This window comes from Lampetra planeri, chromosome 2 (assembly GCF_965212315.1).
Source record: "Lampetra planeri chromosome 2, kcLamPlan1.2.h2, whole genome shotgun sequence".
In the NCBI taxonomy this organism is placed as follows: Eukaryota; Metazoa; Chordata; class Hyperoartia; order Petromyzontiformes; family Petromyzontidae; genus Lampetra; species Lampetra planeri.
This window is the reverse complement of record NC_136108.1, coordinates 6,155,382-6,178,083: the sequence shown is the minus strand read 5'-3', so window position 1 is coordinate 6,178,083 and position 22,702 is coordinate 6,155,382. Positions and strand designations below refer to the sequence as shown.

Genomic DNA, 22,702 nt, shown 5'->3' with positions numbered 1-22,702 from the left:
ACACGCGCACAAAGACAAAGATCCCCCCCGTGGAGCATCCACAGACTGTCGGGGGCAAGTGCTGCTAAGCGAGCACCTATGAAGGCCGGCACGGCACACGAGGGGGGGTGAGGGGGGGGGGTGGCCAGCACCACGCCCGGCCGCCTTTGTACACGCACGCATGAACCATAGAGTTGTGTCTGTATGTGCGCGTCATTTAACGACAAGGCCTGGGATAGGGGGCCCAGTAAACATGGGCAAAAGTTGGCACTCGGTCGTAACAGTTGGACCAAAGTTCTATCTTCACCGGTTGCATATTTCCCGCGTAAAGCCTGCGCCCGGCAGCACCACCTGAACTAATGAGCGCCATTTCTTTTTCGTGCCTGGAGCACGTGCAAATTCTCTCAAGCCCCGGGGAAGATCTGCTTGCCCCTTTTGGAACTGAACCCTTTCCCATTCCGATGACGAACGTGAACAAATGGCAATGGCAGCCGTACGTAACACACATTGCTTCACCATCGAGATACCATCATCCACATGAAAGGGATACAGAGCATTGAAGGCTGATGCAATCCAAACTCAAATTGCTTTTATCCAGTAGACACACACTCAGGCTGTGTGTTCCAGGCCGACTGACATGCGCTCGAAAGTTCATAAATAAAAAGACTTTAAAGTTACCATCAAGCGCTCCATCATAACGCTCCAATTATGTCACTAGGCCAACGTATTTAAAAATATGGGACATCACTCGGGTTCGATAACATAACTTGAAGGTCGTTTATTTTTTGGTCCGATTAATCTTCAAACTGATGCAAGAAAGCCAGATAAAAGTTGCTATCCCTTTGATTTCCATCCTCTCTAAATATTATCTCGAGAATAGGTTTTACCCTTTTTTCTGGCAACAAAACAGGTGTTAAGATGTTAAAACACCAAACTGCAACCTTTTACAAGGAATCATGTCTGCATTAACCACAATACTCGTGGTCAAAATGCAAACAAAAAACATACTCTGATAATATATGCATTAAATTTTGATTTAAAGCTTTTGTAACTGCAGGGATTCATATATAATTGTTTTATATGTATATTATTTTATTATTTCCCTTCTACGTGACTTTACCGAAAGAACCAAGAATATAATATATGCATCGTCTTGAAACTGATTGGTCTTAACACCGTTTTGAGACGAGGCTCAAAAGAAAGCTGTCTCTGGTGTGGACCAATCAGTTTCAAAGACAATGAATACATTATCAGAGTATGTTTTTTGTTTGCATTCTGACCACAACTATTGTAGTTAATGCAGACATGATTCCTTGTAAAAGGTTGCAGTTTGTTGTTTTAACATCTTAACACCTATATTCTTGGTTCTTTCGGTAAAGTCAGGTAGAAGGGACTTTACCGAAATAACCAAAAATATGAATCCCTGCAGTCACGAAAGCTTTAAATCGAAATCTTAACACCTGTTTTGTTGTAGTAGTAGGTTTTTACCCTTTTAAACTGGTACAAAACTGACACCTTTATTCAAGGCATCATGTTTGCAATAACCACAACACAAGTAGTCAAAAAAGCAAACAAAAAGAAGCAACTCTGACAATGATAATAATATGCACTGTCCTTGAAGTTGATTGGTCCACACCCGAAACGGCTTTCTTTAGAGCCTAGTCCCCATTGGTGTTGGACCAGATGACACCAGAAGGCGTACAACTCAAACACAGTGCAATATCAGATTATTGAGAGCTCGGGGTAAGCATTTACACTATGTTGCCAGAAAAAGGGGGAAAACCTATTCTCATATTTTGCTACTGGAAAAGGAGGTCCCATGATAAACACCCTCTCCCGATTGCCGAGGCTTTTCTCAGCCTCTTCACCCGGTGCCTGTCGCTTGGCAACTGTCATGGCTCCACTGCTAAGAGTGGCCAGGCAGTCACCCGCGAGATGCGTGCACTGTTGCACAGCTGAGTCGTCTCGGCAGAGCAAACCACCTGGGCTTGCGTGGTTACAATTTATTTATTTTCCGCAACCGTCTCTGATAATGAGCTGAGCTCTAACAGAGTAAACGGGGGTGGGGGGGGGTGTTTCAGACATCGCAATGAAATTATTATGATTTCGTTTTTTTTTTGTCTCTCTATCTCGGAAGCTCCGATTCTTTCATCTGCTCACAAACCGCGAGATGAAACGATATCGGCCGATTCAGCAAAGCGCGTGGCTTGCGGAGCGATGCACGTACGTATGTACGCGTGCACGTGGAACTTCTTCCGCGCTGTACGTAGCCAACCCCCCTCTCATCGGAGGTGGGGGGGAACAACAAGCTAAACACAAAACGTCAGTTCTAAACAAATGAGTGTTCACTCTTTGTTTTTTTCGGTAAAGTCACGTAGAAAGAGAAATAAATTAAATAATAGCATACGACGTTTCGATTGCAACATAAGCAATCATCATCAGGTACAAATGAAATAGAAAACAAACGTAGTAAACTTAGAAACAGAATGCAATACAACGCAGAGGGTCGGCTAACATAACAGTCAACACCCTACCTTCCAAAGATTGCTCCAAATCAAGTGAGTGTTCAACGTTCAATCTAGGGATGACGTTCAAATAGCGCAGCCGCCGCCACAGCCGTTGCAGACGCGCTGTCCCAGGAGGCGCTGCGCTTACATAATGCAGCACACCTCGAACCCGCCAGCCCGGACGCCCGCCACGCAGACCGTGACCTCGTTTCCAAAAGCAGGCCACAGACCCGCCGGAAAACAACAAAACGCGGTCAGCGCTGCAGCCCAAAAACATGAACACTCGACCAAATCTACATCTTCGAATTGAATTGCTACCGACTCAATCCGTGCAACTTTCATTCAGTTGAAATTATTCCGTCAAACAAAAAATAAACATTTATGGATTAATTGAGAACCACGGGCAAGGAGGGCAAGGAGGGCAAGGAGAGCAGGGAGTGGTGCACGATAGAGACATATGCCCCCCCCTCCTCCTGCTTCGTCTGTAACAGACTGTAGGGGCAAGTGCTGTTAGCGAGCACCTATGAAGGCCGCAATGGTTCACGAGGGGGTGGGTGGCCAGCACCACGCCCGACCGCCTTTGTCTCCCTAGTGACGATGTTTACACACCGCATCAGGTACTCATTTGAGGCCGAGTCAACCTAGGAGAGGCCCGGGACCGGTTCAGATAATCGTCACTGGTGTTGGCCGTGAGTGGGAATCGAACACGGGTCGCCGGGTACGTAGCGCAGCGCGCTAACCGCTACACCACCGCTCCCCAACAGACACACACACACGACTGTCCCTCCACACCGACAAAACACACGTTCCACTCCGGAAGGACACGCAAGGGAGTGGAGCCAGAGAACAGCAGCCACATTGGCCCCCTGCAGACGCCAGGTGCCAGCCGCAGACCTCCACATGCAACTACGACAGAGACGTGACGGAATAGGGCGGGACGACGACGCACCTGCACACTTGACTCCCTGCGCGATGAGGCCCCACATGAAGTTGGCGCAGTATTCGCACCAGTGGGGGCCCCGGAACGTGTGCACCTGATGGAGGGGGGGAGAGCAGTCGTCAGACATCGCCGCGGCCGCGACAACGCACGGGGGGGGGTGGGGGGGGTAAAGTCGCTCTTCAGTGGAGGGGACCGCATAGAAGCTCTTCGTAACATTTACTCAAAACAAGCTCGAGGCTTAAAGCCCACTGAGCGATGTATCTCTCTCTCTTTAGGAAGCGAACTGGCCACCAAAAGTCATATTTTTGAACCCCTTGGCAGAGAAGAGCTTGTTAGCTCAATGACCTCTACCCGGGGAAACAAACTTCTGACCCTGAAGAAGAGGTCACTACTGAGAAACAAAGAACCGCGTCTACATTTCGCTGGGCGAAAGCGAGGATGAAAACTATCCAGATAGTTGTCCTTGATTAAATAACAACGACGAGAACACTCAGAGTGCGTCTCGTACGACCGAGCCAACGACAGTCGGCCTCATCTTCGGCTCTTTTCCCGACGCGTGACTGCGCGATGCACGAGTTGGCGCTGTGCCTGTCAAGGAACCAGATCCAGCTCCCCTCCCCCCTCTGCCACTCAGGGTAATTTGTCCAACAGTAAGTGAGCGAAATTACTGCATCATCATCATCACGCGTCGCCGTCATGAATCACGGTCGGCGCATCGGGAAATTCCAATTGTTTCAGTTCGAGCGGCCCAGGTACGTACCTCCGATGAGCACGGTAGGCTACGTACTGTGCGAAAGAAGTTCAACATACGTACATGCGTACATGGTTCTCGCACCACTGCATCTACCCCGTGTGCAGTTCTGGGAGAACGTTACACGCAACACACGGTGGACAATGCCGTTGTTCTGTGAAGGGACTTGCCTCCACCATAATAATGTGGAATTTCCAACACTGGCTGAGAGCTTCTAAGAAAATATGAGCATTGCACGATGGTTATTTGAGCACCTGGAGAGACTGAGGCTTGCATTTGGGTAAATAACATCGAATATATGATTTTACACTTAAAAGGTTAAAATTCTTCTCTGTACTACTAATGTTATAAGGCTTGAAGGGTGGTGGTGCAAGCTTCTTTGCAAGTCGGCGTTTGTCGTGAAATGAAAGCATTTGAAGATGACAAAATTCGTGATGAAAATAGCACGCATCTGCCAACCACGTGGGTTAAAATTTCGCGAATAAAAAAAACACGTGAGAATCAAGAAGGAGACTGCCGCTCTCAACCGTCCGCTTCGGTGAATTGGGAACACGTTCTGCTCAGGCAAAGCGGAGACGCCGGGCGTTCCCTTTGTAAACAAACGAAACGCAGGGGTTGGGGAGAAAAAAAATCCGGGCAAGCACGCATCGATTCCTACGAATAGGCGATTACGCAATCGGATAAAGGAGACAAAGGGCACGCGGCTCCAGAGACGCCACCGAGGAGACAAACAGAAGCCTCAATTCATGCCTCCCGGTCACGTGTGAACGGCTCTGGGCAGGCTTGATATGAGCCCTCCGTTTGCTTGGCTGGGCGCATTCAGCTCATCTCCATACAGCTGCTCTTGCAGACCCATCTGCCCTCGAGCCTCTAACCCTCCCCCACCGCACACTCTCTTTGCCAGCCGCATCATCATCATCATCTCTGTATTGCAGTTCAAACGACTCATGTGTTCAACTATCAGTCGATTGTGCCGCAAGTTAGCGTCCTGAGTATTCGTATTCTCAGCCGGCCTCCCGCGTGCGCCATCTCTGCCTACATCGTAAAACTCCTGGCCGCACTCTCTCTCTCCATCTCTCTCCCCCTCCCTCTCTCTCTCCCCATCTCTCTCCCCCTTCGCAAAACTCTTCACTCCCACCGTGCCCGTAGGTAGGAAGATGTAAAGCAGTGCCAGATGGCATCGTCTGAATTCCAAATGCCCATGGCTCTTTGACGAATGGACAGGAATGCGATGTCCTCAGCTCGTCACTCGTTTCACCGTGGCTTGGTGTTGGAGCAGATGCTGCTTTAAGCATTTATTTAAGATCATAAACCTCAAATGTATTCCAAGGAGGCACACCGAGCTGGTAAGCACACCGTTCCACATTAATAAAACAATAAAAAAAATAGTTTTTACCAGGTCAGGCTCCACTGAGCTGTAACAGATGTTTTCGAGAAGCTACCTGGGCCACAGATGATAGCTCAACTAAGTAGTTTAATCGCGCGGAAATTTCTAGCGGCCAAATTCTCTAAACGATGCTTGTATGAAAAATCTGGCAAAAAAATGTATCTGTCCACAAGTAGTTTTAACATGTACTCGACTAAAAACGCAATCAAATGCTTAAAATCATCACAAGCCGTGATTTATCCACTGCTGGATAAAAGGCCTTCGTACAAGTTGTTGCATACCCAGGATGAACAAATCCATCGGAACTCCTGCACGTGAGCTGATCTCATCATTCCATCTCCAGCGTGGTCATCCGATCGGCGTGTCCTCTCCTCCATCTCGCCAGTCTTCATCACTGGCCCTCATTCCTTGCAGCGGCGCATCCTGCCCAAGCCCACCTACTTTTCTTGATGGTCAATGCGATGTCTCCAACATGTACTTGCTCTCCGATCCAATCGCTCACGTTCCCACCTCTGTGTTCGCTTTCACGACTCAACTGCTTCTTCTTCTTTCGCACCGTACGTAGCCAACCGTACTGCTCCATACAACACCGCAAGTGTACCCTGAAGAAAACGAAACTTCGCCAAGTACGTGCGCCAAATTGAGACGAGCCAAGCGGGACGCGGTTGGCATCGGTGACGCGAGAACACACGGAGGAGGATTTCCAAAGTGGAAAGCTGATTATTATTGTTATTATAATCGAGCGTAATTATGGAGGATTAGTATTGGTGGTCTCTCCGGGAATCCAGCGTAGAGCAAACGTGCGGTGCTACGTGCGGTGCTACGTGCGGTGCCCTGCATCGCGTGCGATAAGCAGGGGCCGGACGAGGCACAGAGGAGTGAGGCAGCTGAGAATGAGCCGCACGGGCCGAGCCGTGGTCACGGCCACAGAACAAACGCGGGAGGTGCTGCCCCCCCTACCCCCTCCACCCACCCACCCACGCATGCACGCAGCCCGTGACATTGACCTAAACTAGAGCCTCGAACTCACAATGGGTTCTGGGAAGCAGGAAGCAGCGAAAGTGGGCCGGATGGAAGGCGACTGGCGTGACTCACATACAGCCCCCCTCACCGTGCCCCCCCCCCCCACGGCTGTGCACCGTGTTTGCATCAACACACACAAGCCCCCCCCCCTTCACGTGCCTGAGCGGCACTGGTCTCTTCGGTGACGAGAGCCCTGCCATTGGCCGGCCGGCTGGCTCGCTCGGAGCGAAAGGGTGATTTTGTACGAGGATGACGGGTGCAAGTGGAGAATGTTTAATTTTAGCAATGTAAAGACCGCGTCTGCAAATTGAGAAGCCATGTGGCTGTGATTTTATAAGAACTGCATTTTTTTCCCCTACACAACAGGGTGAAAGGAAATTTGTTCCAGCGGCAGACCGCTGCTGTTAATGTGGTAACGCGCGTGTGCGCGCACACGCACATGTGGTAGCGATTATTTTTTAAACATAAAAGCAGCTGAAAAATGCATAAAATAACGGCAAGAGACACGTGAAATGAAACATCAGAGTGCAACATTTACCGCAGCAATAGAATACGAACCATCGTGGACCGCCAACGGGATCCGCGGGTTAATGGGGAGGGCAGCTGTAGAGGCAGCGGCAGAAGTGGCGGCTCTCACCGTTATCTCGATCTGTCTGGGTCAGTGGCCCGGAGAATATTTCCGTTACCCGGCACACCACATCCCGTATAGCTCTTGCTATGGCTGCGGCCATTATTCATAGGTGCAACGGTGGCGAGGTGTTAACTACCTCGCCTGGTATGCAGGAGGTTGTGGGTTCGATCCCAACCCTGACACCTGCTGTATATTTGGAGTTTGCATGTTCTCCCCTCGTGGTCACGTGGATTTTTCTCCAGGCCCTGCGAATTTTTCCCTACACATTTAGACACGTGCATTTAGAGTATTTGGCTGCTATACATTTACACGTGATAAGCCACTTCGTTGCGCTATCATTTGTGCCCGGGTCACTTTTGAAAAAGAGCTACATAGTTCAGTGGACCTTACCTGGTAAAATAAAAAATAGTTTTAGTCATCGTTTAAGCTACGTACCACCTACTCCGGTCGACCAGAGACCAGGAAAAGTACCCAGCAAGAAATGAATTCCCATAGCAGAGCAGGAAGATGGCAGCGGTTTCTCGCAGAGCGTGGGAGGACTCGGGGCGGGCTGCCGGCACGAGCTGATGCCAGCTCCTCACCAACGAGCTTGGTGATGCTGGGGGCTGCGGGATCGGTGGGAGAGGCGGTGGGCGGTTCTGATCACCCCGTACGCTAATCCTGTTCGTGGACTGAACGGACGGCTTCGAGGAAGGGATCGCACTTTGAAGAGCGATACAAAGGCACGATGTCACATTTTTTTTTAAAATACTTATTTCCCTCATTAAAATGCAAATCAATTTAAAACATTTTTGACATGCGTTTTTCTGGATTTTTTGTTGTTATTATGTCTCTCACTGTTCAAATAAACCTACCATTAAAATTATAGACTGATCATTTCTTTGTCAGTGGACAAACGTACAAAATCAGCTGGGGATCAAATACTTTTTTCCCTCACTGTACACAATCAGGGCTCAATTTCAGCCGCCTCTGTCCGGGTTTGGAGACCTGGAAAATATATCTGCGACCGGCACACCACATCCAGTATACCTCTCGGTATGCCCGTAGCTACTAGTCACGTGCCTACTCCAGTCTACCAGAGATCCAGAATATATCAAGTGAGAAATTAAGCCCTTCACACACACAGACACATTTAGAAAACCCAAATATTCCACCTATACCCTTGTGGGCTGTAGGAGCAAGTGCTGTCAGTGGAGAGAGGGATGACTAATTGTTTAAGGTCGCACGCACGCAACACACGCACGCACACACGCACACACACACGCAGAAACACACGCAGAAATGAGTTGGGTGCGAGCGTCTCCGAGTGTCTCCCTACCTTGAAGTTGTGCGCCTTCTCGTACTTGGCCGTGTGCTCGCCGTCCTTGAGGGTGGCGCGTCGCACCAGCGCCGACAGCTGCGAATAGGCCAACAGTTTCAGGGGCTGCCAGATGGAGGGGGCGGCTCCTCTCCGCTTGCCGCCGCCTCTGCCACCGCCGGCACCGGGGCGCCCGCCCAGCGCCGCCACCAGCAGCTCCTGCTGCGAGCCCGGCTCGCTGCGTGCGGCCGTGTGCCAGCAGCAACTCGCGGGCATCGACCGAGCACCGCCACCGCCACCGTCGCCACCGCCGCCCGGGCCGAGCCGCCGTAACGGCATTGCCTCCCCAAGGCAACGCCGGCTCGCGGCGCCGGCTCGTCAACGCTTGGCCTGGCTCGCGACCTCCGACTCGGGCTCGTTAAATGCCGTCTCCGGCTCGCGAGTGACACATCTCCGTTTCGCTGACAAAAGGCGATTGGGGCACGCACAGGTGGTCAGCCGGCCGGAGTGTCCAACGAGCCCATCCCACTTGGGCCGAAGGTCCCTCCGCAAGCACGACGAATAACCGACAGCAGCCTCTACTCTCCGCTAGAGGTTCAACGGCTTCACGGAGCGGAGCGGCGGCACAGTTTCTGAAGCCGCGCGATTCTACGCGGATAAATTCATTTATTTCAGGCGCCAGCTTGCTCGCTCGCGCATCGCCCGGCACCGCTCTCCCCCCCCCGCCCGTCCGCCCGCCCTCCGCCCGTGGCGTAGGAGGATGAAAGCGAGCGAGCAGTGATGCGCACCGCCCTGACGCGCCGATCGGACACCCCCCGCCCCAAAGCGCGCGCACGCACACAGAAGCGACGCTAAGAGACGTGGCTCAAGGGGCTTTGAGCAGCCAATTCCAATGGCGGGAAGTGAGCATGGGCTAGGAGCATGGGCAAAGTAGGGAAAAGGTGGTGGTCGTGAGCGAGCAGCGTGGGGTTAGCAGCACAGGCTGGGAACTACTGTGGCTCTTAAAGCGCATTTTGCGTTTTTTCTCACGGCGCGATGCGACGACGCAGGGCATCGCTCGTGTGACTCACGTTTCCCGATGAACAATTTCCTGTAAATCGAGAGGGGCTTTTTCCAAAAACATCGTGGAAATTTGCCAGAATAATAAACAAGTGGCCCAATTACAATTAAAAACACAAACACTAACTTTAGAAGCCCGGACATTGAAAAAAAATACAAATTAACAAGTAATGCTCGGGTGCACTAGTTCAGCTGACTAACAGGCGGTGAGCCGTTAGCACAAGCCACGGTTAATACTGTGTTTAAGATATGCAGAGGAAATGTTGGGTCTGACCTCTTTATTCAGCTCACTATTCTGCTCTCTGAAAGTGCAGCCAGTGCCTACACAAGCCCCCTTCTGCACCACTGCAAGAGCTGTTCACCGTCGACACGGCCAACTCAGTCGTGTAATCCCATCATGGTTCCACGCGTTCTTCGACAGAATAAAAACCGCACCTTATGCATTCAATACGTAACGTCTGTCAGTTGAAATTAAATAAATAATAAATGCTGCTACAAAGAGTGAGATCCTAAATGTTCAGTAATGTTTAATTGTCTTGCCAAGGTTCACATGGACGCCCCGGTAAATTTTAATGTGCTTCTTGCCGTCTGACGAAGGGCAGCGAGTGTGTACATCTAGGCCAGAGTGATGCTCCCCCATCCTCAAGTGGCCCTCCAACCCCAGCCTACACGGCTTGCTGACAGGGCTCTGCTGCGAGCCTCACCATCACCACCGCTCACCACAGCGGAACACTGCTCCATTCTGTCCACTGGACATTAAACGTAACTGTGCCAAAGGCGACACATTTACGTCAGGATCACGGCGTGAGATGAATGTTTAATCATGCTTAGACCCGAGCCCATCTATGGAGCAATTTCCACTGCATCAGTCCAGGGCACCAGCCAACACGGGTGACCCAACAAACCATACATTTCGATGTGGTGCAAAGAAAAACGACAGCATGATTTCAAACAGCGCGACTTTTACTTACGGACACACGTAGTGAATCTCTGCCCCCGGCGGGTCGAATTAGTTAATGAACGACCTTGTGTTGATGAAACAAAGTCATGCTTATTTCTGTCTGAGAGACGGCCCAAGCCCAGCGGAGCATCCGCCAGGGACTACGAGGAACGCGACGGTGTTGCAGACAGACGCCAGCCCCGCAGCCCGCCCACGGCACTGCAGCGCACGAGACTCGATGCGGAGGTGACGCGTCATCAGCCGGGAACCCATCCGCCGCAGGACGAAGGCCAAGCCGTTTCCGTCTCTCACAATCCTGCACACGAGCCGATTTTCATCGCTCCATCTCCACGGCGGGCGAATTCCTCGGGGGCGTGTTGCCTCCTTTGGCCGTCACTCCCGTTGTCAGTCTCAACCAGGACACGTCGAGTGGCGTCGAGCGACGCGTCCGGCCCGAGCCCACTTACTTCTCTCAACACAATCCAGATGATGTCTCTGACTTGCATAACCGTCCCTAATCCACGTGTTTATCTTTCTGTCTCTCAGTGCAATTCCAAGGATGCACCTCCCCGCGCTTCTTTGCCAATGTCCACGTTCTGCTGCTCCACGTGTCTGTAGCAGGTAACCGATTAACAACCCACCCATTCTTGTGGGTACATACGGTGGGCGAGTGTGGGAGCTGAGCGAGCGTGGGCGCGAACTCAGCCACGTGCCCCCACCTCCCCCCCCCCCCCCAACTGATCGTGCTGCAGAGAAATGTGCACTTTGCCGACCCACTATTTGAATGTTGGATTTTACCAATGCCCTGACATGATCAAATTACGCAGCCGCTGGGATCACAGCAGTCATCCGAAGCCGATTTGGACAGTTGTGCTTTTAGTGTAATCGCTTTGCGACATTTGCTCCTTGACTGCGTTCCAGCGTCAAAAAAACAAACAGAGCCACGCGATCGCCGTGACAGCGCTCACGATGTCCACGCTCCGCTCTCCGGCTCCTGCGGACGAACAGGCTAATTTTTTGTTCCTAAAAAATCGAAATACTCTACGCATATATTTTTACATTCCCTCAAGAACGTGATAACGTTGAATAGAAATCCGGAATATTCGCTTGCGAATAGATATGTATGTATGTAGGCCTGACAACGCTAGCTGTAATCACCGATAAAACGCTTACTCTCCAACACAACCGATGTGCTGAACTAGCAACTAATTAGTATTTTTTGTTTACGTGACAAATTCTCACTAATTGGATGTGTCGGGTGGTTGCAGATTTAACGACATTTATATTTTCGCGATGTAACTAACAAAAACCTCTCTTATGCATGTTGATCTTCTTTCGCACCGTACGTGTCAACCGCTAACACTGCGGCTCGCCACACAAGAGGTACAAAGACAAAGATCCCTCATGTAGCCTGAACAAACTGTTGGGGCAAGTGCTGTTAGCGGGCACCTATGAAGGCCGGCATGACACACAAGAGGGTGGGTGCCCAACACCACGCCCGGCCGCCTTTGTCTCCCTAGTGGCGATGTTTACACATCGCACCAGGTACTCATTTGAGGCTGAGTCGACCTAGGGGAGGCCCAGGACCGGTTCAAATAATCGTCACTGTTGTTGGCCGTGAGCAGGAATTGAACTCACGTGACCGGGTTTCGTAGCGCAGCGTAGCGCTAACCGCTGCTCTACCGAGCTATCGAGATACATGCGCACAAAGCACGCGCAGAGCAAACATCAATACGCGGTTAGTGCAGGCCCCATGAATCAGAAATTAATGGCACGCACAAACACCACTTGTGTCCACTCGTTTCTCAAAGGTCATTTTTATCAAACCTTTCACTTGAGCTTGAGGAGGAGGTGCCCCTGCAAGTTTCCTCGCCTCTCGGGGCATTTGCCCCCCTCTGGGCAAACCAGAGCCTCGTGTGCGTCACAGCCCATTTGTGCGGAATAATTGGACTCGGCCGAGATGGAGAGGGGTGGAGAGGCGGGGTGGGGAGGGGGGAGACACCAGGGGTGTGATTAATGGCCAACTGTGATGGGGAATTATACAGTCAGGGCTATTGTTTATGTTTGTAAGGGGGAGTGAATGTGGAAGAATGAAAGGAGGAACTTTGAATGGGATTCGGGTGCAGTAAATCCTGCGGCGGCAGGCTTTGGTAAATCAAGGACATCTGTGAGAAGTTCAAGTATCGCTGATTTGACCCACACTCATTTATAACCCAAAACATAAACCGCAACGCGAGTACAACCCAAACAAAACCATAACCAAGCCAACACCAGACCCTCACCCAAACCTAACCCCAACATAAACCCCAACCCTAACCCAACCTCAACGCAACCCATAGCGCAACAAAAACACCATCCCTCGCCAGCTCAATCATAAACAAAGGTATTTGAAAATATGAAATAACGTAAAAAAAATTGTTATTACCGCTAAAATTAACCACCGTCACATCATCGCGTGCCAATTGTTCAATGTCGTCACTGCCGCGGTGGGCCAATAATTGGTTGACGTTGCAATAACTGTGGTATATTTAAAAATAGGATATCTCCAATCTCCGCTCCGGCGAAGCCAGACGATGACTCGTTGGGGTTTGTTTAGGGGGTCCCGTGGTTATGTTTACAGTGCCGGACGTGACACAGGCAGCCCACGCAACTTTCAAGTTTAAGACATCAAGATGTGAAAAAAAAGCGCAGAGTAATTGCTGTGTTTGGATTATTCATCAGATGCGCGTAAACACTCCGTTAAATCTCCTGCGTCCAAGCATGGCGCCGTGGCTGTGCGCAAAGAACGTTGCCATTTGACCTTGTCTGCGTGTGTGCGTTACATTGTCGGTGCGGGCGCACGCGTGTGGAGTGTGGGGAGCGGTGGCAAAGTGGTTAGCGCTACGCCGCACTCCGAACCCGGCTACTCGAGTTCGATTCCCACTCACGGCCAATACCAGTGACGATAATCTAAACCCGTCCCTGGGCCTCCCCTAGGTCGACTCAGCATCAAATGAGTACCTAGTGCCACTGGGGAGACAAAGGTGGTCGGGCGTGGTGCTGGCCACCCACCCCCTCGTGTACTGTGCCGGCCTTCATGGGTGCTCGCTAACAGCACTTGCCCTAAGTCTGTTAAAGGCTACCTTCGCTTCTGTAACATTGCGTGCGTTACCTTGAGCGTGTCACCTTGTCGTGGCGAGCATTACATTGCGGGCGATTGCCAACCTCCGTGCGTTACCATGTGTCCATCGCAAAACTGGCGACCGGTCGCGAGAACGCCACGGGGCAAATCATCGCGCGTGCGCATCTCCCACCGTACGGACGTCGCTGGGTCGCTAAACAACGGCCGGTTGGAGCAGCGCACCCAGACCGGGCCCTCAAAAGCTCCGTGACGACATCGCCTCCACTTTGCATTTGCCTCTGCTGTGCTTGGCACTGCATTCGTGTTTTGGATTGTTTGTTGTTGTAGCGCTCTTACCAGCCCCTTACTGGACGCCCGGGAAAATTAGCCAATAAAAGCTCATCCAGTATCAACAAATATTCTGATTCTGATATTCTTGGTTCTTTCGGTAAAGTTCGCCTGATGAAGACCCCTTGTGTTGCGATCGAAACGTCGTGGGTTTTTTGCTTTCATTATCTTCAATTTATAATTTCAATTTAAAATTTGTATTAAATTTTTATTATTTTATTTTTATTTTCTATCAACGTGACTTTACCGAAAGAACCAAGAATATGAATTCCTGCAGTCACGAAAGTTTCAGGTCGAAATTCTGATTCTGACTTAGCGGCCGCCGCCGCCGCCACTGCCGCCGCCGCCGCCACCACCACCGCCACCACCGCCACCACCGCCACCACCGCCGTCGCCGTGGTTACCTTGTCGCCGGGCGAGCTCAGCTCGTTGTCCGCAGGCGCGGACGGCGTGACCGCGCGGACATCCCGAGCGGCGCCCGAGCGCGCGGCGCGCCAGTTCCCGCTCCCGCCGCCGCCGCCACCGCCGCCTCCCGCGGGCCCCGCCGAGCCGGCGGTGGTGTAGCCCACGTGCTCGTAGATGGGGTTGATGGTCATGCGCGCAATGTACTCGGCCGCCTTGGTCTCCACGTAGAGGGTGATGAAGCCGTCCGTGACCAGGTCGTGGATCGACTCGAAGCGCTTCTCGCCCACAAAGTGCTTCCCGTCGTAGAAGAGGCGGAAGTTGCGCGTCTGGTTCCCGAACCTGCGGCGCCCATAGAAGTGATCGATTAAAGCGATGGTAACTGTCGCGCTCGCTCGCAATTTAACGGATAGTTGAGCGGCTCGGTTGGTTTAGTTTTTGTTTTAGTTTGCGGTCCTTCACCACGCACTGTTGGTTACGTATGGTGTGAAAGAAGTTCAACATACATGCACACAAACATACATACAGAGTTAAGCAGTGTACTTGGCCTGGCACGAGCTCAGTGGTGACGGACAGCGGCTCTCCCCGTGGTGACGGACAGCCGAGCCGTGTCCCTTTCGCTATGGTTTCTGTCTCTAAATTCAGGGAAACCCTTTGGCTGGATTTCAATTTTGATAGACCCCCTAATAACAACACAACTCACAACGCAAGTAGTAATTCCCACTGGGTAACCGTTACGCGAATTAGCAGTAATTTAAAAAGAATTTGGCGTCATATTTCGTGACAATAAATATGCCCAACATTCTCGGCGGCCATGAAATTGGGATCACGAAAGTCAAAAGGAAACGCGGTGATTTGAAAAGTACCTGTATTTAAACGTACGCAATCATCTCTAATGTCTGCACATGAAAGGAATCGCAGGCTAGACGTAAGCAGCAGCTTCTGACTCCCATTTTCGGTTGAAGGGGCCTCACGGATTTTACCCAATGCTGCCGTTTCAGGAAACCCACGATTGCAGCGAGCATTCAAACCCACCTCCTCCCCCCCCCCCCGCCGTTTTAAGAAAATGGAGTTAATCTGATGCTGTGCTACATGTGGAGGCAATTGTTGAGCCCCTCGCGCCATTCCATCACTTGGCCAGAAAACTCGGCGGGCACGGTGATCAAAGCGCGCCGTGCAGCTTATGCGCAGTGAAATTAGGCGTAATGTTAGAAGCTGCCGCTCGTATAAGTGCCGTCTTGATTAAATGGCGGAAACGCGGCGGCTTTCAGTTGTTTTTTAAGTCGGTTCAATTCCAAGCCGTGACGCGTCAACGCAACGGACGGGCTTGCGGTTCAAAACGCGGGCGGCAGCGGGGTCTGGCTGCGGGTGCAACGCGCTTGTGGGATCAACGCGCTTGTGGGATCAACGCGCTTGTGGGATCAACGCGGCTTCCAGCTCGGCGAGCCGCATCACCGCACCTTTGCTTCGTGGCATTTGACGGCGACGGCCAGCGGCTCTCGGGGCAACGGTCTACGAGCGCGAGGCCCTCTCTTAGAACACCTCTGGGATGTCTCCTTTCTGCTGCCGCTCTCAAAGAACACCGGATGATGTTTTTTGAGCGTGTTGAAGAATCCTCAACTGCTCCTTCGCGATGAAGCCTTGGACGCGTATCACCTCTCTGTGGCACCGTGATCAGCGGGTGAGGCCAATCCGCGTGGTGGTGAGTAGTGCTGGAGATCTTCTTGGTTCTTTCGGTAAAGTCACGTAGAATGGAAATAATAAAAATAATAAAATAAAACATAATAAAATAATTCTCACGACGTTTCGGCCACAACGCAAGCACCTGCGGACGGCTGCTTGCGTTGTGGCCGAAACGTCGTGAGAATTATTTTATTATGTTTTATTTTATTATTTTTATTATTTCCATTCTACGCGACTTTACCGAAAGAACCAAGAAGATGAATCCCTGCAGTCACGAAAGCTTTAAATTGAAAAATAGTACTGGAGATGCCAATAATATTCAGTGTAAAAAAAACACCTGACTCATCATCGATCACCAGCAGTATCAACATCAGCAGCATTGCCACATTGTGCAATCAACGCCACGCTCGTCTCGGCGCCGCACGCAATAAACACGCACGGCACCTTTGCTCGCGCTCTCGTATCTCCCGTGACACCTGTGTAAGCAGGGGAGAGCGATTACATCGCTCCTGGGTTTCTCACTAACCAGCCTGTGGAAGCCAGGCATGACTAAAAATAGCTCACGTACCTTTAATGTAAAGCTCGGGCACTCCGAATGCTATGGCAGTCATATATATACAGTACAATAAAAAACTCCCTGCACTTAGCCGGCACGCCCCACTCAGACGTGTCGCCGTCTGCGGAGCGACCACAAATCCGCTCGCCAGCACAAAAAAAAAGGTCACGTAAAAGCCAGGTCCTCGAATTGAACGGCAAAAGCCATCATCTGCCACCCCCCCCTACTGCCGCACTACTACGCACAAGGCTGCCCTAATCTCCACAATGCGTCTTCAAAAGCGCTCGTGGATCGTGGCTTGTTAAAACTACCCAGGGCAGATATCGATCTCGTGCCCAGCCAAGCTGCCGAGAGCAATGGGGGTGGAAATGAAGCAGCTCGAGCGTATTCTACCAGGTGCTGCGGCCTTCTACCCCCCCCCCCGCCGCCTGGGATGAAACATTCCCACGCTGCTACCCTGCTCAATAACCCCGTTCGCCTGGCCCTCGAGCGGGTCCCCTTACAAAGCCACGAAATCGCTTGGCGGCGTCTCGCGGACCGCACCCGCGGCGCGCGAGCGGCCGGTGTTGGGCGCACAACGAGAGAACGCCCCTCCGCGCGATGCGATCTCCGCGGCCTGTGCACCACGCGGGCCGCAAAAGGCAACGGGGCACAGTGGACGCAACCCCAGTTCGTCTCAGCGGCTGCCAGCATTTTGGCCACGGGGCCACGAATGCACCTGACCTCATCAGGTCGTGGACGCGAGCGGCGAGCGCGTCACCGCCCGGCGGCGAGGGGCTCCGCGCGCACGGCCGCTGTCCCCGTCGCCATCCAAGAGAGCGGGGTCATTTTCCGCACGGGCCAAGTCCCATTGCGAACACAACTGTTGAGCTGTGTGGGTCCGCGCATAATTGCACGTGCCGTCATCAGTCAGAAACATCCGATCAATTTCACGCCTTCAGCTCAGGCAACTGAATTTGCCCTTGGACGGCGAGGACAGGAACGGCAATTTAAATGCACAGTGTCGCCTGTCACGGGCCATTAGGGCGCATTACCGTATATGCATTGTGTATATAAACTGTACGCATTTCGTACACAAACTATAAGCACGCGTCTGCTCACGCTTCAGTCCTGGGGGGGGCTCGCATTCGGCCGTGGCCTCGGCTTAAGAGGCCGTTGCCCAGCGCACGCAGTCGAATCGTCAGCACGAACCCAAGCACAACCGCATCGTGCAGAACAACAGCAGAGAGCTCAGTCGAGGGCGTCGCAGCGCCGAGGCTTCGGAGAACATCGCCAACAGCGGTTTATGAATCCGACTTGTATTCCACGCACGCGCTTAACGGTTGAAGAAAACTTCAGATGTGGTTGCTTGAGTGCGAGTCACTGCCGCTCGCGCGCAGACTGCATTGCAAGCTTGCCGATACCGTTACAGGCACTCCGGCAACCAAGGCCTTCTGCGGGCGGAAAAAAAAAAAACACCACGGATCTGCGCGCAACGGGAGGACGCTAATTCCCATCTGCTGCCCCCACAATCAGGAACTCCCTGTCCCTGTTTAAGTCAAGGCTCAAGACTTTCCTTCCCCCCCCCCCCCACTACCGATGACCTACTCCGTCAACGTACAAAAAAACACGCGCTCACTGTTTCTGCACAGCATCTTGAGACGTGGCCGCCGATATGAATCCAGACTCAATTGCGCTCCGTCGTACAGTAATTACCATTGCCTCTGTGAGCAGTCCAGCTGCCTGTCGTCGTTATTAAGAACAACGGAGATGCCAGCGGCTTCTTGGCCGAGGACCCTTGAGAGAGGCGTGAGAGCACCTCGAGACAAAAATGTGTCAACAGCCGGGAAAATATCCAAATACACGGCCAGCGCATGACGGGATAAATGACACGCTGCAGATTGTGGGACCCTGACAACATCCGTACACTTATCAGGAAATCCGTGATAACAGATGCAATAAGAGCTCAAGATTGTCCAACAATTGGGTTTCAAAGAGGCTTTCATGCAGATACGCAATAACAAAAAAGGACTTGCGCTTATCAAGGCTCTATTGGACTGGAAATCTTGACGATGACACGAAGCGTAATGCGGGAGAGAGGCCGGCTATTCTCAGACTCTGCTGGCAAGTGTTTGTGCTCCTTGCCGTTAATACTTAATGCCACTAAAGAGGATTTCTGGTCCCAGTCCAAGTCCTCGCTGGAGATGAGAGCTGCTCTGCGGATTAAGGGGTCCGTTAAGCTGGAAATTGTACGTCTGCCTGTTCCTGCCATTCCATTCAAGCCCCTGCATCCCGGTCACGCGGCACGCGCAGTGGTGCCCTTCACTTATTCATTAATTCACTCAAGAGCGAGAACGCACGTGTTTATCCGCGATTGCCCGTCACGTGGCTTCTATTTGCGGGAGGCACCTGGTTGACAGGGAAGTGTTTGGCGCTGCGAGAAACTCCCCTCGGCCGCGTCTGGGGTTTTACCTATCATCGTCGTCGATGATGATGATGATGATGGGATTAAGGCCTCATCAAGCGGTCGCATCCCTCATGGCCCCGCGTTGCCAAAAATCCACCCAACAACTGCACACTAGCTGATCTCGTCGCTCCATCTCCTCGGTTGACGTCCTCTCGCATGCATTACCTCCCTTTGCCTGCCGCTCCGTTGTTCTTCTCGCTCACCGTCCATTGTCACCGCTAACGACGCATCCTAAACCAGGCCCGCGAAGTTTTTATTAAGAGTCTAAATGAGGCCTTCAACTTGAGAGTAGGTTTCCCATTTTTTCTGACAACAAAACAGGTGTTAAGATGTTAAAACACCAAACTGAAACATTTTACAAGGAATCATGTCTGCATTAACCACAATACCTGCAAACCAAAAACACTCTGATAATATATGCATTGTCTGTGAAACTGATTGGTCCACACCAGAGACAGCTTTCTTTTGAGCCTCGTCTCAAAAGGTGTTAGACCAGAGGACGTCTAACACCTTTTAAGACAAGGCTCCGAAGAAAGCTGTCTCTGGTGTGGACCAATCAGTTTCACAGACAATGCATATATTATCAGAGTGTTTTTGGTTTGCAGGTATTGTGGTTAATGCAGACATGATTCCTTGTAAAAGGTTTCAGTTTGGTGTTTTAACATCTTAACACCTGGTTTGTTGCCAGAAAAAGGGGAAAAACCTATTCTAATATTTTGGTACTGGCAAAGGAGGTCCCATGAGGCCTTTAACTTGCGTACGTTCCGTGCATTCCTCTTTCTGGCTCTCAGTGTAATTCCAAGGTTACACCTCTCCACTCACAGGGAAGGGCAAAACTTCTGCAACAGCTGGACATAGCAGGATTCTGGGCACGCCTTTCACTTGTCCTCTGACCAGAACAGAGCACGGCACAAACTGATGGGGCTGATGGGGAGAGAAGCCATTGGTAAATACACTGTGTTGAACTCTCATTTGCAAGAACCATGCATGAACAAATGCATGTTTTCTTTGACACGTTAAAAGCGTTCCTCGGATCTACGGTGTGAGGCAGCTATAAAAACTTGGTTAAAAGTATATTTTTCTAACCGTTTCATTGGCTGGCGTGCTACTAAATAACGTAATTGCAGCGAGTGATCGTTTGCCATTAGCAGCACTGGACTATAAATCGGGACGCACCTGCACGTACGTCTGTCTTCCTGTCGAGGTTTCTCGTTGGGTGCTCGGCACATGGACGCACTGCACGAGCTTCGGTCGACAGGAAAACCGAATTCATTGTTGAGAGACACATCCCCCTCCCCCACCGCTGAATGAAGAGTGCTAATGATGGCAGCCTTTTGCACATACAAAGACTAAGATAACGCCTCATAGCATTCATAGACTTTGGGACGAGTGTTGTCAGTGAGCACTTGTGAAGGCCAGCACAGTGCAAGCGGAGGTGGGTGGCCAGCACCACACCCGGCTGCCTTTGTCTCCCCAGTGGCGTTGTTTACACACCGCACCAGGTACTAATTTGAGGCTGAGTCGACCTAGGGGAGTTCCAGGACCGGTTCAGATAATCGTCACCGGTGTTGGCCACGAGCGGGAATCGAACTCGGGTCGCCGGGTCGTAGCGCAGTGCGCTAACCGCTGCACCACCGCTCCTCACACGTGCACACAGAGACAAAGATCCCCCACCCACTCCCCCCATAGTCGTACCAAGACTTTCGGGGAAAGTACTGTAAGCGAGCAAACACACACACACACACAAACAAACGCATACACACGTAGACAAAGACGCAGACACAAAGTTAAAGGTCCCTTGATAGCTTACACAGGCTGTTGGAGGAAGTGATGTGCGAGGGGGTCCTGGGGCCAGCATGATTCCCGGCCACGTTTGTGTCCCAAGTGCTAATGTTTCACACGTAAGAGCAGATAATCACTTGAGGCTGAGTCAACCTAGGGGAGGCCCAGGACTGGTCCAGACGTCACGAGAAACCAATGTTCACCATGGTCGGGAAATCCGCACACGCCAAACAAACATTCAATAAAACACACGCGTGCACACATGTGCATGCACACGCACACTCACACCGGGTCTTCTGTTGCAGTGACAAGTGTGAACAGCACACAATGATTTAGGCTTGCTCCCACTGTCAATTACCATAATTAAATGCCATGCAAAGCATCAATCTCCGAGATCTAACAAGATTACAACGTGGACCACATTACTCCCAGGGAAGGGCTGTGATTCTTGTAAATATGATAGAAATACTTCCTCGGGGGTCTCATAAGACACTCTGTCAAGGTATTCAAATTTCACAAGTTACCGGAATGTACCGTGCATGCATACAAAACAGGGGTGCCGCGGCGGCGAGATGTTAACCACCTCGCCTGGTACACAGGAGGTCGTGTGATCGATCCCGACCCCGACGCCTGTTGTATATTTCGAGTTTGCGTGTTCTCCCCGTGGTCGTGTGGATTTTTTTTCTCCGGGTCCTCTGGTTTTTACCACCAGTTTAGTTTTAAGTGGGGGGGGAGGTTGGGGGGAGTTGGGTGGGGGGGGGTGGGGTATGGCGCCCATGTGGGGCGCGAGCCTCTCACCGCAGCGCCAGCGTGTAGGTGCCCGGCTGACGTTGGCTCTCCCGGATCAGGTAGCTCCCCTCGAGCCCTCCGAGGAGCTTGTCCGTGTCTTCTCGCGAGACCATCCCGTGGAACCTTGGGGCGTGGCAAGCGGTGCAGGCACACAGATTACACGTGCAGGGGACAGCGAGCGAGCGAGCGTGAGAGAGAAAGGGAGAGAAAATAAACGACGTGACAATTTCGTTACAGTGTTTTTTTTTTACCACACTCGTATAAACGTCGCGCATTTTGTCTTGAGAAAATGACCCCTGTCTGTCAGAGAGCCGAGGGTCAGATTCCTGAGATGAAGTCATTATTTGGGTTCTGCTTGCTTCGGTGGAGCATAAAACCAACGGTGACGCATTTTGCACAACATCGGGCGAGACAAAGGCCCCGCTGCAATGGAGACGGATTTTATGCAGAAGCAGCGAAGCTGTTTGAACCGTTAAATCAATTACATTTTAAATGCTTTTCCAGGACTCGTGCGATGCTCTCCGAACTCCACGCTGTGCTACCGATGGCGATGTGCTACCTTTTATCCTGTTCCCCCTTGGCTTTTGTTTATACCTTATCCGTGCGTGTAAGAATTCGACGACGCAATGATCTGTTTAAAATACATTTGTGCGTGCGACACTTTGCACGTGTGAGACTACATTTATGTGAAATTATATTACCTTTAAAAATTCCGTAATGGCACGGAACAAATGAGACCAAACAGACAACTCCAAATATACGGCGGGCATCTCAGGGTCGGGATAGAACTCGCAACCTCCTGTATACCAGGCGAGGTAGTTAACATCTCGCCACCGTGGCTCCTGTGCGGGTGAAATGCGAATGGGAACTCACTCTCGGCCATAGTGCTTGGGGCGATTGGGGACCTGGGAGGAGACAGAGAGCACAATCCCAGTGATTAAAGAGAGGACACAGCAATTTGCACCTCAAATGAGAAATGAAGCAATCAAGCCCAGGGAGGAGGAGGAGGGGGAGGAGGAGGGCGACAAGCAATGTTCCGTATAACGCAGCCGTCACTCCGCTCGGATGCAAAATATGATGGG

The 22,702-nt window shown here is 51.5% G+C and overlaps 1 protein-coding gene across 2 annotated transcripts in view; it reads right to left on the bottom strand.

Annotated features, from left to right (window-relative positions):
* LOC144725692 (N-chimaerin-like) overlaps positions 1-22,702 on the bottom strand; it is an 88,071-nt gene that overhangs the window by 5,847 nt on the left and 59,522 nt on the right. For both annotated transcript variants that reach the window (XM_078604656.1, XM_078604655.1), the window contains exons 4-8: positions 22,494-22,525; positions 21,630-21,743; positions 14,367-14,706; positions 8,537-8,614; positions 3,436-3,520 (exon numbers count right to left, since the gene is read on the bottom strand). In XM_078604656.1, coding sequence (XP_078460782.1) covers positions 3,436-3,520; positions 8,537-8,614; positions 14,367-14,706; positions 21,630-21,743; positions 22,494-22,525 — 649 coding nt within the window. The remainder of the gene's footprint in view (positions 1-3,435; positions 3,521-8,536; positions 8,615-14,366; positions 14,707-21,629; positions 21,744-22,493; positions 22,526-22,702) is intronic.